This window comes from Lissotriton helveticus, chromosome 3_1 (assembly GCF_964261635.1).
Source record: "Lissotriton helveticus chromosome 3_1, aLisHel1.1, whole genome shotgun sequence".
Taxonomy (NCBI): Eukaryota; Metazoa; Chordata; class Amphibia; order Caudata; family Salamandridae; genus Lissotriton; species Lissotriton helveticus.
In genome coordinates, this window is record NC_136061.1 from 33,688,715 (window position 1) to 33,702,015 (window position 13,301).

Consider the following 13,301-nt stretch of genomic DNA (forward strand, 5'->3'; position numbering starts at 1 on the left):
CATGATGAGGCACAACACATGGAGAAGCAGCGCACGCTTGCCCAGCATGACCAGGTACAACACATGAGAAGCAGCGCACGCTTGCCCAGCATGATGAGGCACAACACATGGAGAAGCAGTGCACGCTTGCTCAGCATGAACAGGCACAACACATGGAGAAAAAGTGCACGATTGCTCAAAATGAGCAGGCACAACACATGGAGAACCAGGGCATGCTTGCTCAGCATGAACAGCCACAACCCATGGAGAAGCAGTGCACACTTGTATACAAAGAACAATCACAACACATAGAGAGGAAGTAAGCACTTGCCCAGTATGAACAGGCACAACACATGGAGAAACAGTGCACGCTTGCCTGGCATGAACAGGCACAACACATGTGTTATGTACCCCAATATCGGCTCAGGTACTACAGACACCTTTAACCTACATTACCCTCATATTACACTACATAACGGTTCTTGGGACTGACCTTTTACCTAGTTGAGGTAATGACTGGAGGACCTGGGGTTTTCTCCGAGAGGACTAAGCCTCATCCATTATGCATGAGGATTCTTGGAATCACAGCAGGCCGAACATCCCCTGCATTAAAACTATGTAGAAGGGTCATTCCTTCCGTCATCCTAGTTCGATATGACACAGTGAGGTATATCCCAAGTACATACTCTTGCTAACGTAGAGAGAGGAGAAAATGACTTCCATGCCGACACACTGACGCGAGACGCTGAGGCTCCTGCACGCAGACACTCCAGCTCACAGTGGTCTAACATCCCTAGCGGGGTGTCCACCTCGAGACCAGAACGGGGTCCCACAGTCTCTCATTTCAGGTAATGGGGTGGACATCATCCTAGAGGGATTCTTGGCTTTACACTCACATCCATGCCAGGTACATTTAGGTACATCTAGTTAGGGTTGCCTCGTAGGAGTACGCTTTTATTACCTTCATGTATTTTTCTACTTGTCTGTATTTATTGTTTTAGCACGATGGTAGAAATCTACCATCCTTTTCCTCTGTTAGTGCTTATAATCATTTATATCTGCTATTGTTTAATGGTTGTTTCAGCACACCTATTTTACACTAGAACGACACTGGTTCAATAAATACTTATTGAGAAACGTCCCCATCCTTTATTCTGTGTATCTGTCTCCGAGGCAAAGTGAGCACGAGTGACTGAGCGAAAAGTAGCATTGTTTCCATGAACCCTGATGGGACAGATTTGTCATGTTCGATAGTTGCCAAGAACTATCCTCTCCTTGGTAAGAGGGGTTTCTAGTGGCATTGTGAGCTAGCTGGTATACAGGCTAATATACTGGGTGGAGGTGTTCGGAATCAGTTTGGAGACCAAGCCCACAGCGTATGTTGTCTAAACGCGCAGATCCTATATAGGTTTATAGGAACTACACGACATGTCGCCACCAACGTTGATGGTCCAGACATTGTGGGGGCTGCCGCAACATTTGACATAGATTACCTTTGTGCCGTCTACAGGAATTCGAAAGTTCAGTGACAATTAATCGTGCAAACATTTGCCTGCCTGAGTCGCACTCGTCCAGTGCTGCTGATCAATTTTGAGTTTCTGACTGGCTTTCAAAAATCAGAGATCTTGTTTGAGGGAAGGTGGCCAGAAAAAAGGAATTTAGCCTGACATACTGTGCTCGTGTCCAGTCCTTGGTCTTCAAGGTACGTGAACTGTTATCTTGCCACCTTCGTCTGGATATACAGACAATCGTTTTGGCTCCATTGACCATGTCAAGCTACACCATGTGGCTGATACTTCATAGTATGCCATGGAATAGCAGTTCTTTCCCATAAGACTTTTCTTTGCTGCCTCTGAGCAACACAAATGCTGCTACTCCCCAGCTGATGGAGAGGGAGGCTGAGTCCTCCGACGACAATTTCCTTGGCATGATACCTGCTTCTAATATTTGTTATTCTGCAGCAGATGTCCTTTATAATGATCCATCGTTGGGGAGTCTGTCTGAGTTAGCATTTTCAAGTATAGGTGCTGAGCCCGAACCTCCTATTTTTCAACTGAGTACCATGGGTTACTATATAGACCGAGATAATTTTTCTTTCAACAACTCTATCGTTCTGTACACTCATCCTACCTGGATTTGTATATTTATATCATGGTAAAAACGCACTTATCTAGTCCCACCTTTGATATATGTCTGGATCACACTCTCCTTGGTTTTACTGTTCATGTGGATTGGATTTGTGACAGTTTTTTTCTTACTAATCAACGGCCATTACCTCCTGAAACGCTCTGCTACAGAACTGGTTGCCACCCCCACCCCCATTCTTCATCTCATAAAATGAAAAGAGACCTGCCCTTCGTTAAATTTCCAGTGACTGATGAATTGTTTAGGATAAAGTTCCTTTCAACATATTCGGTTCGACGGAGAACCTGCACATACCATATGTGTTCACAGTTTCTATGGGTGATATAATAGTACCTGGGTTACATTTGGATGATTGGGATGTTGATACTGTACATTCTATGCTTTCTGAATTAGAGTATTATACTGTTTTCAAATCAGAAGACCTATACCTTAATTCCGCTAAATAGGGTGATATGTTCTGCTATCATCATTATGGACACCATTTCCTAAATAGAACTGGTACACAGCATCCCCATTTGAACTATACCCAACGGGGACATTGTCCAACTCCCCCTCCAGATAGTTCCAAAGGTAAAAAGATAGATATACCTATTTCACGGGATATGACGCTTCAGACCCCATGTCATATTATTTTAAATTAACTCCAACACCATCAAATAAATATATCCTTACTCAGACTAAGCTTATGTATACTCCCAAGTTCAAGAATTAGTTGGCCTTAAAGGTTATGTTTACTGGAAGGACGCCATTGATTTAAAATTGATTTGGTGTACAAAGTCCTGGCAGGTTCATGGCACAGAAACCTTATTTCGAGCTTGTTTAATTTCCACACAAATGATTTTCCTGACCGAATCAATCCAGCAAACCACCCGTCTGGGAGTGGCAAAGATTAAATAAATGAATGCCCCGACCATTCCCTCTGTTGCCCGTTTTGATAATTGGCAGAGTTTCACAAATTGCACAGAAGAACAATTAGATAGCATGCTGCAAAATGGTATATTTAATTCTTCATTTTTATCACTGGGGAAGAATGTGATCGTACTGTTGGGCATTCACTGGTTTGTAAACACGTTAAAATTCACGGTGCATGCAACACTTCGGCACCCAATTTGGTTTGGTATTTAAAAGGAATCCCTGTTCCCGCAATCCTCACTTTCATTACGGTACTCTCTATTGGGAGTTATCTCATGCTTAGTGATCAAGACTACTGCGGACTGATGGCTGGAGTCCCGTATATTTTGTTAGTTTCGCAGTTAGTCACTTGTTGCAACAATGTCTTGTTTCCCCCTCCACATGGGATTGTAGATAGCTCACTATGGCCTTTCCAACTTTGAAGGCAGACTTCAATAAACTAAGCAGACTCAAAGCATTATTGTTTCAGCAAGACCTTCGAATTGCAGGTGGCTAGAACTTCTAGTGAGATACTGTCATTGTTAAATACAAACCTTCCCCTGTATTTCAGAGAAGTAGTGCATCAACTCTTTAATGCCTCCAGTACGGCCAGCCTTGCACACTTTTTTTAAGTTGTAGAATCGGGCCTCGTTAGTTCCTTTCAGACCATCTTTGGAGTAATCTTGGCTTTTATCCACTTAATTTTATCTAGTGTATTTGGAGGAATCCCTGTGCTGTTATTCCACATTTGTGGCATTATCATACTGTCCTGCTTCTCCACAATTGATTCTTCTTTTGTGGATGCTCTGGAACTGGCAGTGCTCCAACACTACTGTGAGCGAATAATCATATCTTTGGAATGATTTTACTGCAAGAACTGGACCTGGTTTGTGTCTGACATTTCGGCCAGCCTGGTTTACCTGTGTGCAACCCGTGTTCCATTGCCTCTGGTGTCCCTTCGAATGGTCACTGGATATATGCTTGGCTTCACAGACATCCGCTATTTTGGACTGCTGATGAGTCCCTTAGTGGACTAATTTTTAGAGCTGTCCTTTGGGCTTGTGACTTTTACACCATGTGTAGTTTGAGCCTTTGGCCTATGAGGAACCATGCGCATCGGCGCATGGAACACATGATACAGGCTCGGTTAATACGGATGCAGGTTGCCCGGTAACTGCATGGCTGATACCGAAGAGCATGTTTGTTCACAGAGTTTACACCCTTTCTAACTGATGTCAATAGAATGTTCAGACATTAGGGCTGGTCCCAGGAATGCTGGCAGTATCAACTAGACAGTCACTTCACGGTGTTGTATACATTGTTTAACCCCTTCGGCCCTCATGACGAGCTGAGCTCGTCATGAGCTGTGCCGCTCGCACGCTGATGATGAGCTCAGCTCGTCATGTAACGCGGCTTTTTGAAAAAAGCCGTATAGCGCAAAAGTAGCCGCAGCGCGCATGCAGTTAATGTAGTGTTTGAATACAAACACAGTGCAAGAAACACCAAGCAGCACTAACAAGAGGATTACCTTTCATTTCACACTCTCGAAAACACAGGGTTTGCACTCCGCGCTCTACTCGGTGTCCTGCTAACAGGATTACAGGGATCTGTATCCATATCCCAGATCAGATTTATTTAATCCCATTGACTCTGCCAAGATCCTAGGATTACATTAATGTTCATGGACATTCAATGACCCTGACTGACGCCTGGAACGAGTGTCTGACCTCATTACTCCCAGCAGGTCTTGAGCAGATGGATGGAGAGAAGAAGCAGCTAATTTGCAAGACATCTAATTACTTGATGGTTTGGCGGCTACAATTATCCGGTGCCTTTTAGTCTATCGAAGGCCAACTCTTCCACCAGAATGGTGAGAGCTCTTGCGGTTGGGCAATCATCATGCCAGCTTTGGCACTAAATGGGCAGGGTGCGTGATGAGTGGCGCACTAGTAGCTACGACACGTAGAGAGTGGCAGGTGGTAAAAGCATATATTACACATACACAGCTTCATTTATGGTACAAAAGGGGGTGGTGATGGACGGAGCATCTGAATCAATCAAACACTCACACCCAGTCAAAAGATCTGGCTTTAATCCATCACCGTTCTTTAGCCCACTCTGCGACCCCAGTTCAGACATAGCTATATGCAAATCAGTCTGACCCTGTGCCTCATGGGAACAGTCCAGCCTGAACTGCCAAGCCATGCCTTCCCTGGACCGGAAACAAGCTTCCGAGGACCGGTTTCTGGCATTGCAGCCGTCTTCAGCCCGGCTTGCTTGAATCCAGTGGCAAAGTGAGCAAGGGACTCACGTCTGAGCATACCCTGCCAACTTAGGGCGAACAAAGCGGTACAAAAGGGGGTGGTGATGGACGGAGCATCTGAATCAATCAAACACTCACACCCAGTCAAAAGATCTGGCTTTAATCCATCACCGTTCTTTAGCCCACTCTGCCACCCCAGTTCAGACATGGCTATATGCAAATCAGTCTGACCCTGTGCCTCATGGGAACAGTCCAGCCCGAACTGCCAAGCCATGTCTTCCCTGGACCGGAAACAAGCTTCCGAGGACCGGTTTCTGGCATTGCAGCCGTCTTCAGCCCGGCTTGCTTGAATCCAGAGGCAAAGTGAGCAAGGGACTCACGTCTGAGCATACCCTGCCACACTTATGGCGGCCAAAGCGGTACAAAAGGGGGTGGTGATGGACGGAGCATCTGAATCAATCAAACACTCACACCCAGTCAACAGATATGGGTTTAATCCATCACCATTCTTTAGCCCACTCTGCTCCATTTATGAGCAAACCTGGATAAGGAAATTATTCAAGGATGAGTTTGGGACCACAACATGCATGAACAGAACCTGCGTGAGGATTACCCAGCAGACCCCTAGAGTCAACAGAACAGGAGGCTTACCTGCGGTTCCACATTCTCACAATACTGAAATTCTTTAGCTATCCTGTTTAGTGGAGGTGCGACTTAACATGGTTTGTGGCGAGTGATCTTCTCAGACACTTCTTTCAATTGTTGGCTGTGACAAGATTGAGTCAGAATGGTCTTTAGATCCTTCAACACACTCTTCGCTCACACCTCCACTTCATTATGTTTCACTATCGCATGCGATTGCTCCAGTGCTTCCAACCTGGTGCACGTTTACTCTCATAAGGTGTTCACGGTGGAACCCGCTTGTAGACCACCGTGCAGGACGAGGGCTGGTTCATGTTCTACGGTGATCCACAAAAAGGGGGCAACAGGCCGCTGTGGTGGAGCAAGAAAACTCTGGACCTGTCTATGACAGGAAGCAGCCTTTACATCGCGGCTCGAATAACGCTGTGCCTCAACAACAGGGTCCGAACCACGAATGTGTATTTATAACGCATTCCTTTACCATGTACGTTGTGACAACGACTTACCTTAATGAAAGCGTTGTTGGACTCATGTTGGACTTTAAACCCAACACTTCCCCTACTGCTGCGCAGCCTGGAGTTGGAATATTAAATTATACTATTCCAAAGTCCAGGGCTCGTTGTAACGACTTTCCTGGTAAAGGAATGTGTTGTGAAGACGCATTTGTGGTTCAGAGCACGTTGTTAAGGCAGGGATTTTAAATACCTGTGTGGTTCCAACATACTACCATCTATGACATCGACACAGGAACCTAGAAGATGGCTCGAGGGATAATTTGAATAATACTTTGTTTGAAGAGCAAAGAACCAATCGGCTCAAATCAAGAAAGTGACCAGTGTATGAAGAAAGGTCCACACACCAACATAGTTAACCCCTTCGACGCTTATGATGAGCTGAGCTCGTCATGAGGCACAGTGGAGCTGTGCTCCTGACGAGCTGAGTTTGTAAAAACTGCCGCGGAACGCCCATGCGGGGCTAATTCCCCTCCCGTGCAGGCGTTCCATGGGAGTGGGTGGAGTCGTGATGCGCTCAGCTCGTCATGAGGCACAGTGGAGCTGTGCTCATGACGAGCTGAGCTTGTAAAAACTGCCGCGGAACGCCCAGGCGGGGCTAATTCCCCTCCCGTGCAGGCGTTCCATGGGAGTGGGTGGAGTCGTGATGCGCTCAGCTCGTCATGAGGCACAGTGGAGCTGTGCTCATGACGAGGTGAGTTTGTAAAAACTGCCGCGGAACGCCCAGGCGGGGCTGATTCCCCTTCTGTGCAGGCGTTCCATGGGAGTGGGCGGAGTCGTGACACGCTCAGCTCGTCATGAGCAGAGCTCCACTGTGCAACATGATGCGCTGTCACGAGCACCGCGGCTCCCCCTCTCCTTGCACCACGGGGGAATTAGCCCTGCGTGGAAGGTGTTAAAAGAGACAAATGTGAAAGACAGGGGAAAGTTTTACTTACAAAGGTGTAACAACCCCCCGGGTTCCGCTCTCCCAACTACCCTCCCCACAGGTCACACAGCTCAGGTTTCCTCAACAACTGTTTGGCTTCTCATCTGCGCCTCCCGGCTCAAAGCCCTTGACCAGGTGGGCACACCCAAGCCCTGCTTCCGGCGAGCTCTGATGCCACCGCGCAGCACCAGCACATGCGCACATCACGCAGGAAGTGGTCAACGGCGAGCCGCTGGCCTGGGAGCACCCAGCATGCCCTTCACTCCGCCCACCATCGCCGACACATCTGGAGCTCTGTAAGGAGTACTCTCAACGCTGTGTATCCACAACGGTTAATAAAGCAGAGGTCGTCAAACTGGGGGGCGGGGCTCCCTGGAGGGGTCTTCATCGACCCCCGAGGGGGGGCCAGGCTCTGTCCAAGAGAAGCGTCATGCTTCAAGTGAATAGAATGAGTGGCAGTGAGCCACTCTTTAATGGGCCATCACTAACATCTTTGTTATTTATATCCTGGCTGGGAGTAGGTGTCAAAAGGGAAGGGAAGGGACTCCAAATATTCCTCAAACAGGGTGCAGGGTGCACAGTTGTCCTGTGTCGGTGCCCAGCCCGCCTCTTCATGTGTCTCCGAGCTGGCTCAGCACCAGGGGCTTGTGTTGTGTGTACTTTGGATCCGTCTATCTTAAGGCCAAGGACTCGAACAAAAACTCTGCACGTGAAAGGTGCGATTCCACCCTGCAGACAAGTGAAAGGCGCAGTTACACCCTACACACATGTGAAATGCATGGTTCCACCCTGCACACACGTGAAAGGCACGGTTCCACCCTGCAGACAAGTGAAAGGCACAGTTCCACCCTGCAGACAAGTGAAAGGCACAGTTCCACCCTGCAGACAAGTGAAAGGCACAGTTCCACCCTGCAGACAAGTGAAAGGCACAGTTCCACCCTGCAGACAAGTGAAAGGCACAGTTCCACCCTGCAGACAAGTGAAAGGCACAGTTCCACCCTGCAGACACGTGAAAGGCACAGTACCACCCTGCAGACAAGTGAAAGGCACAGTTCCACCCTGCAGACAAGTGAAAGGCACAGTTCCACCCTGCAGACAAGTGAAAGGCACAGTTCCACCCTGCAGACAAGTGAAAGGCACAGTTCCACCCTGCAGACACGTGAAAGGCATAGTTCCACCCTCCACACAGCTGAAAGACCCAATTCCATCCTGCACACACGAGAAAGAAAGAAAGAAAGAAAGAAAGAAAGAAAGAAAGAACAGCCCTCTCACTGTGCAGCATGCACCAACACACAGTGGCACTCACACTTAAAAAGTACACCTCTAATCACTAAATTGCATGAGTGATACATGAAACATCCACTCACCTGGAACACAGACCTCCTGCTGAGCGCAGAGTCTCCTGTCGAACAAGCACCCTGCAGGAGAGAGGGAGAGAGAGAGAAGAAGATGAGAAGGGCGAAGAGAGGGACTCCTGGCAACAGATGCAACAAAAAACACAGTTAGAGAGGCGTCTCCAGGGATAACAAATAAAATGGTCATTTATTACCATTTCATTTTTCATCCTCGTCCCAAACAGAGCGTCAGGACCGGGGTGGGCGCGGGCTGAGTGACAGCAGCAGGGCGGAGGGTGGGCCGCTATGCACTTTTTAAAGTGCGCATGCCCCTTTGGACGTCTGGCGACAGCCAGCCAGACATGCGCAATGTGAAGCCTCTAACCCAGCTGCCTTAAGACAGCGAGGTTAAAGTAAGTGCCGGCCTCCAGGCGCTGTGGAGCGCCGAGTAAGGCCACTCCCTCCAATCAGGGTGCTGCTCTCACAGCATGAGAGCAGTGCCAGGATTGGTTAAGGGAGTTTCAGCATCCAGTTTATGTGGGTGTCGGCTAAAGAAGAGTCCTGGAGCTGAGGACGTCATTCGGTACGTTTTTTTATTACATTTTGCGTGCGCGTCCACCCCTCCCCCCATTGCTGTATATGCCAGCCGCAAATACCAAATGGGATGTGGCTCCGCACTAGTTTTCAATTATCTGGTAACAGTCTGTATTGTTTTCAGCAGTGTGATTGGTGCTTCATGTGAATCTCCCACTGAGCTGGTTGGGGGTAAAAATACTGATTCAAATGTGTGTTTCTTGGGTCCCAAGATTCACGGTCACATAAGCACTCGAAAAGTAATAAGTTCATTCAAATTCAAAATAAAGGTGTTCACATCTTAATCATGTATCATTTTCATTTATTTTCCATCATTATGTCGTTATTCACTCATCATAACTTTCATCATTTTCGTAATTCGTTTTACAATCAATCTGCCCGATGCATTTCGAGCTAACAGCTCTTCCTCAGGGGACTTTTCATCTGGGCGGTTCTTATGCTTACTCGAGCCCAAAACGTGCGATTATGCCCCGTTGTTTCTGGCGTACGTAGGGAGACTGAGACGCCGTGGGGCATCGAGTAATAACGACATAATGATGGAAAATAAATGAAAATGATACATGATTAAGATGTGAACACCTTTATTTCAAATTTGAATGAACTTATTACTTTTCGAGTGCTTATGTGACTGTATATGCCAGCCGCCACTAGGCGTCTCATGAAAATTTAAGAACACTTTGAGAGCTTCTGTGGTTGCAAGATATTGACCTTCCCACCAGTGACGGCTTCAGGTGACCAGTGGGTGGTGTGGCTGGTCAGCTAAGCGCCTGGAGGGGCATGGTGGGGCTGGCATTGATGACTCCACGACAGTTCATGTTGGTAGGGCATAACTTCTGGCACTCACCAAGAATCAAGAAAACGAGGGTGCAGGGTTATCCCACCAGCACCTTACACTACTCTCCCTTACACTACTCAGGATCACTACAATTTCTGTGAGGGGTTTTAGTATTCAGAAAAATTGGCGCACATCAGGTAACGGTAAAAGTAAACAAAGGATGCTGAAGTAGGAACGGTGCTGCTTGGTCAGGGGAACCCAAAACCCCTGAGAAAGAGTGGGTCCAAGACCACCCTATAAACTGTAAATACAAGGACCAGAGCACACGTAAAGGTAGTAATGGTGGTACGTATAGTATGTAGGTAACAAGGTCTTTTTAAAATGCAAGAACACGAGTACGAAAACAAGATCGACAAAACAAACGTTCAAGCTTAAGGTTTTATAAGTGGTTGTGCTCCTCCTTCAAGAGGAGATCCAAAGAGAGAACCAGCCGACACGTGTTACGTCAGAGGGGCAATCACCCGTGACTCTTCAGGGCTGAGAGGGTCTCTAAGGGGCGTTATCGGGGGACCGGTGATACTTCCAACCCGGTCCTAATCGGGGTGTAAAGTTGCGAAAAGGCAGGATAAGCCGAAATCATGACGTACAATCCCATGTAACAATCTATAAATGACGAGCGGTTAATGTCGTCATGGAATCAAATGGCAGAAGCTGAAATGCAGCGTGGAGTGGTTCGTAATTTGCTGTAACCGGATGCGTTCCGTATCATTTATAGATTGTTACATAGGATTGTATGTCACGATTTCGGCTTATCCTGCCTTTTCACAAATTTACACCCCGATTAGGACTGGGTTGGAAGTATCACCGGTCCCCTGATAACGCTCCTTAGAGACCCTCACAGCCCTGAAGAGTCACTACTCAGGTTCACTGCCCCCTCTCAGAGGCACCCTTTATGCCCATGCCACCCTGGGATCCTTGAGAAGCCTGACCTGAGGGCTCCTGGTGCCCATCTCAAGCGACTGTAACTGAGAGAGTGAGAACGGATGCAGAATGTGGGCCATGCCAGGGAGGAGAGGGGTGGAGCCAAAAGCAAGCAACAATGTAAGGGGGGCAGTCAGGAAGGTCTGCTCCGGTATAACTGCTTAAAACAGTCTGGTCCAGCAGAAGGCCCAGTTCACGAGAACCAAAGACTGAAACTTGCCGTTTAGTCCGAGGCACTAAATGCGCCAATGTCCTGTACTATAAACACCCTTCCAGAGGGGGTACTCCCAGACTGACTCAAGGTGGTCTCTGCTTAAGGAGGAGGCCTGGGGAACTATTATCCTACATCAAACACCCCTTATCTGGCTGACCTGCAGTAAGGGGTCTTTGGGAAGCTGCAAAACTGAGTTGAAACCAGTCACCTGTTCGATGCCTTTCCAGGCAGGATTCAGGATACGTGAGGTCCGAGCAGGTACCGGACGCTACACTGGGTGGTCTTTGTACGAAAGGGTTGAGGCCCACGCAGCAGCCCAAGTTTTGCAAATACTCTCAGCGACCTTTGACACGGTCCACCATGCTATCTCCCCACAATCCTCCCACCATGACATGTCGAACAGCCAGGCCTTCATTTTTTGCGGACCTCGAGTAGCGATCGAGAGTTCCTGATGAACTAAGGAAGGTTATTCCAGGTTTTGGCGGTGATGTAGGAGAAACAGCGTCTTCCTGTTTTGCTTCTGCGGATGCGTGGTATCTCTGCGTGGCTGAGTGTGGCTCAGCATTGTCGTCTAGTTGAATGGTGGAAGTTAACGCGGTGGTTGAGATAGGCAGACCTACCTTGTGGCGGGCTTTGTAGGCACAGATGAGCAGTTTGAAACGGCATCTCTCTGGAGGGGGGCCAGTGTAGCTCTCTGGGGTGAGGTGTGGTGGTCTGTGCGTGGCGGGGGATGTCGAGGGGAGGTTGGTGGCGGTGGCGTGTGCGCGGTGGGGGATGTCGAGGGGAAGGCTGGTGGCGGTGGTGTGTGCGCAGCAGGGGATGTCAAGGAGGACGCTGGTGGCGGTGGTGTGTGCGCTGCGGGGGATGTCAAGGAGGACGCTGGTGGTGGTGGTGTGTGCGCCGCAGGGGATGTGGAGGGGGAGGCTGGTGGCGGTGGTGTGTGTGCTGCGGGGGATGTTGAGGGGGAGGCTGGTGGCGGTGGTGAGTGCAGTGCGGGGGATGACGAGGGGGAGGCTGGTGGCGGTGGTGAGTGCAGTGCGGGGGATGTCGAGGGGGAGGCTGGTGGCCGTGGTGTGTGTGCTGCGGGGCATGTCGAGGGAGAGGCTGGTGGCGGTGGTGTGTGTGCTGCGGGGCATGTCGAGGGAGAGGCTGGTGGCGGTGGTGAGTGCAGTGCGGGGGATGTCGAGGGGGAGGCTGGTGGCCGTGGTGTGTGTGCTGCGGGGCATGTCGAGGGAGAGGCTGGTGGCGGTGGTGAGTGCAGTGCGGGGGATGTCGAGGGAGAGGCTGGTGGCGGTGGTGTGTGGTGCAGGGGATGTCAAGGGGGAGGCTGGTGGCGGTGGTGTGTGTGCTGCGGGGGATGTCGAGGGGGAGGCTAGTGGCAGTGTTCTTGGTAGTCTGGAGTCTTTGTATGAACTGGTTTGAGATACCAGGGTAGAGTGCGTTTCCCTAGTCCAGTCTGCTGGTGATAAGGGCCTGGGTGGCCGTGCATCTGGTGTTTGTGAGAAACCATTTCAATATCTTGCAGCGCATACAAGGGATGAGGAAGCAGGAAGAGGTTACGGCGTTCACCTACTTAGTCATCGTAAGCTTGTCGTCCAAGATGATTCCAAGGTTTCTGCCATAGTCTGTGGGGTGGGGGTGGCTACTCTTCCATACTCTACTACAGCAGTCTCGCAGAGCGAGCAGTGCATGCGCGCTGCCGCTAGGCTCAACGTAAACACTTTAGATTTCTGTCAGGAATGTGTGGGCGGCGAGTGTTTGTTCCAGCACCAGGAGGCCACGCAGGAGAAGGCGCGGCTCCCACTCCTCACCCAGTGAACTGGACCAGAAGCTGCAGACCAGGTCTAAGGACCTCAGAGCCGTGACGGGCAGTAAAGAGTGGCTCTAGTGTGAAGTGAGCCATAGTGCACTCCCTCCTGCAATGCAGATGTGATCAACCACCCTTATGAACTGCGCGGGCCCCTTGCCCCCCCCCCCCAAAGGCAACAGACTCAACTTCTTGGGTGAGACGTAGCAAATTTACTCCACATGAATCAAGGTGGT

At 49.3% G+C, this 13,301-nt stretch overlaps 1 protein-coding gene across 4 annotated transcripts in view; it reads right to left on the reverse strand.

Moving 5' to 3' along the window:
* PTPRN (protein tyrosine phosphatase receptor type N) overlaps positions 1 to 13,301 on the reverse strand; it is a 352,125-nt gene that overhangs the window by 235,113 nt on the left and 103,711 nt on the right. For all 4 annotated transcript variants that reach the window (XM_078679171.1, XM_078679173.1, XM_078679172.1 and 1 more), the window contains exon 2: positions 8,728 to 8,778. In XM_078679171.1, the coding sequence (XP_078535297.1) occupies positions 8,728 to 8,778 (51 nt within the window). The remainder of the gene's footprint in view (positions 1 to 8,727; positions 8,779 to 13,301) is intronic.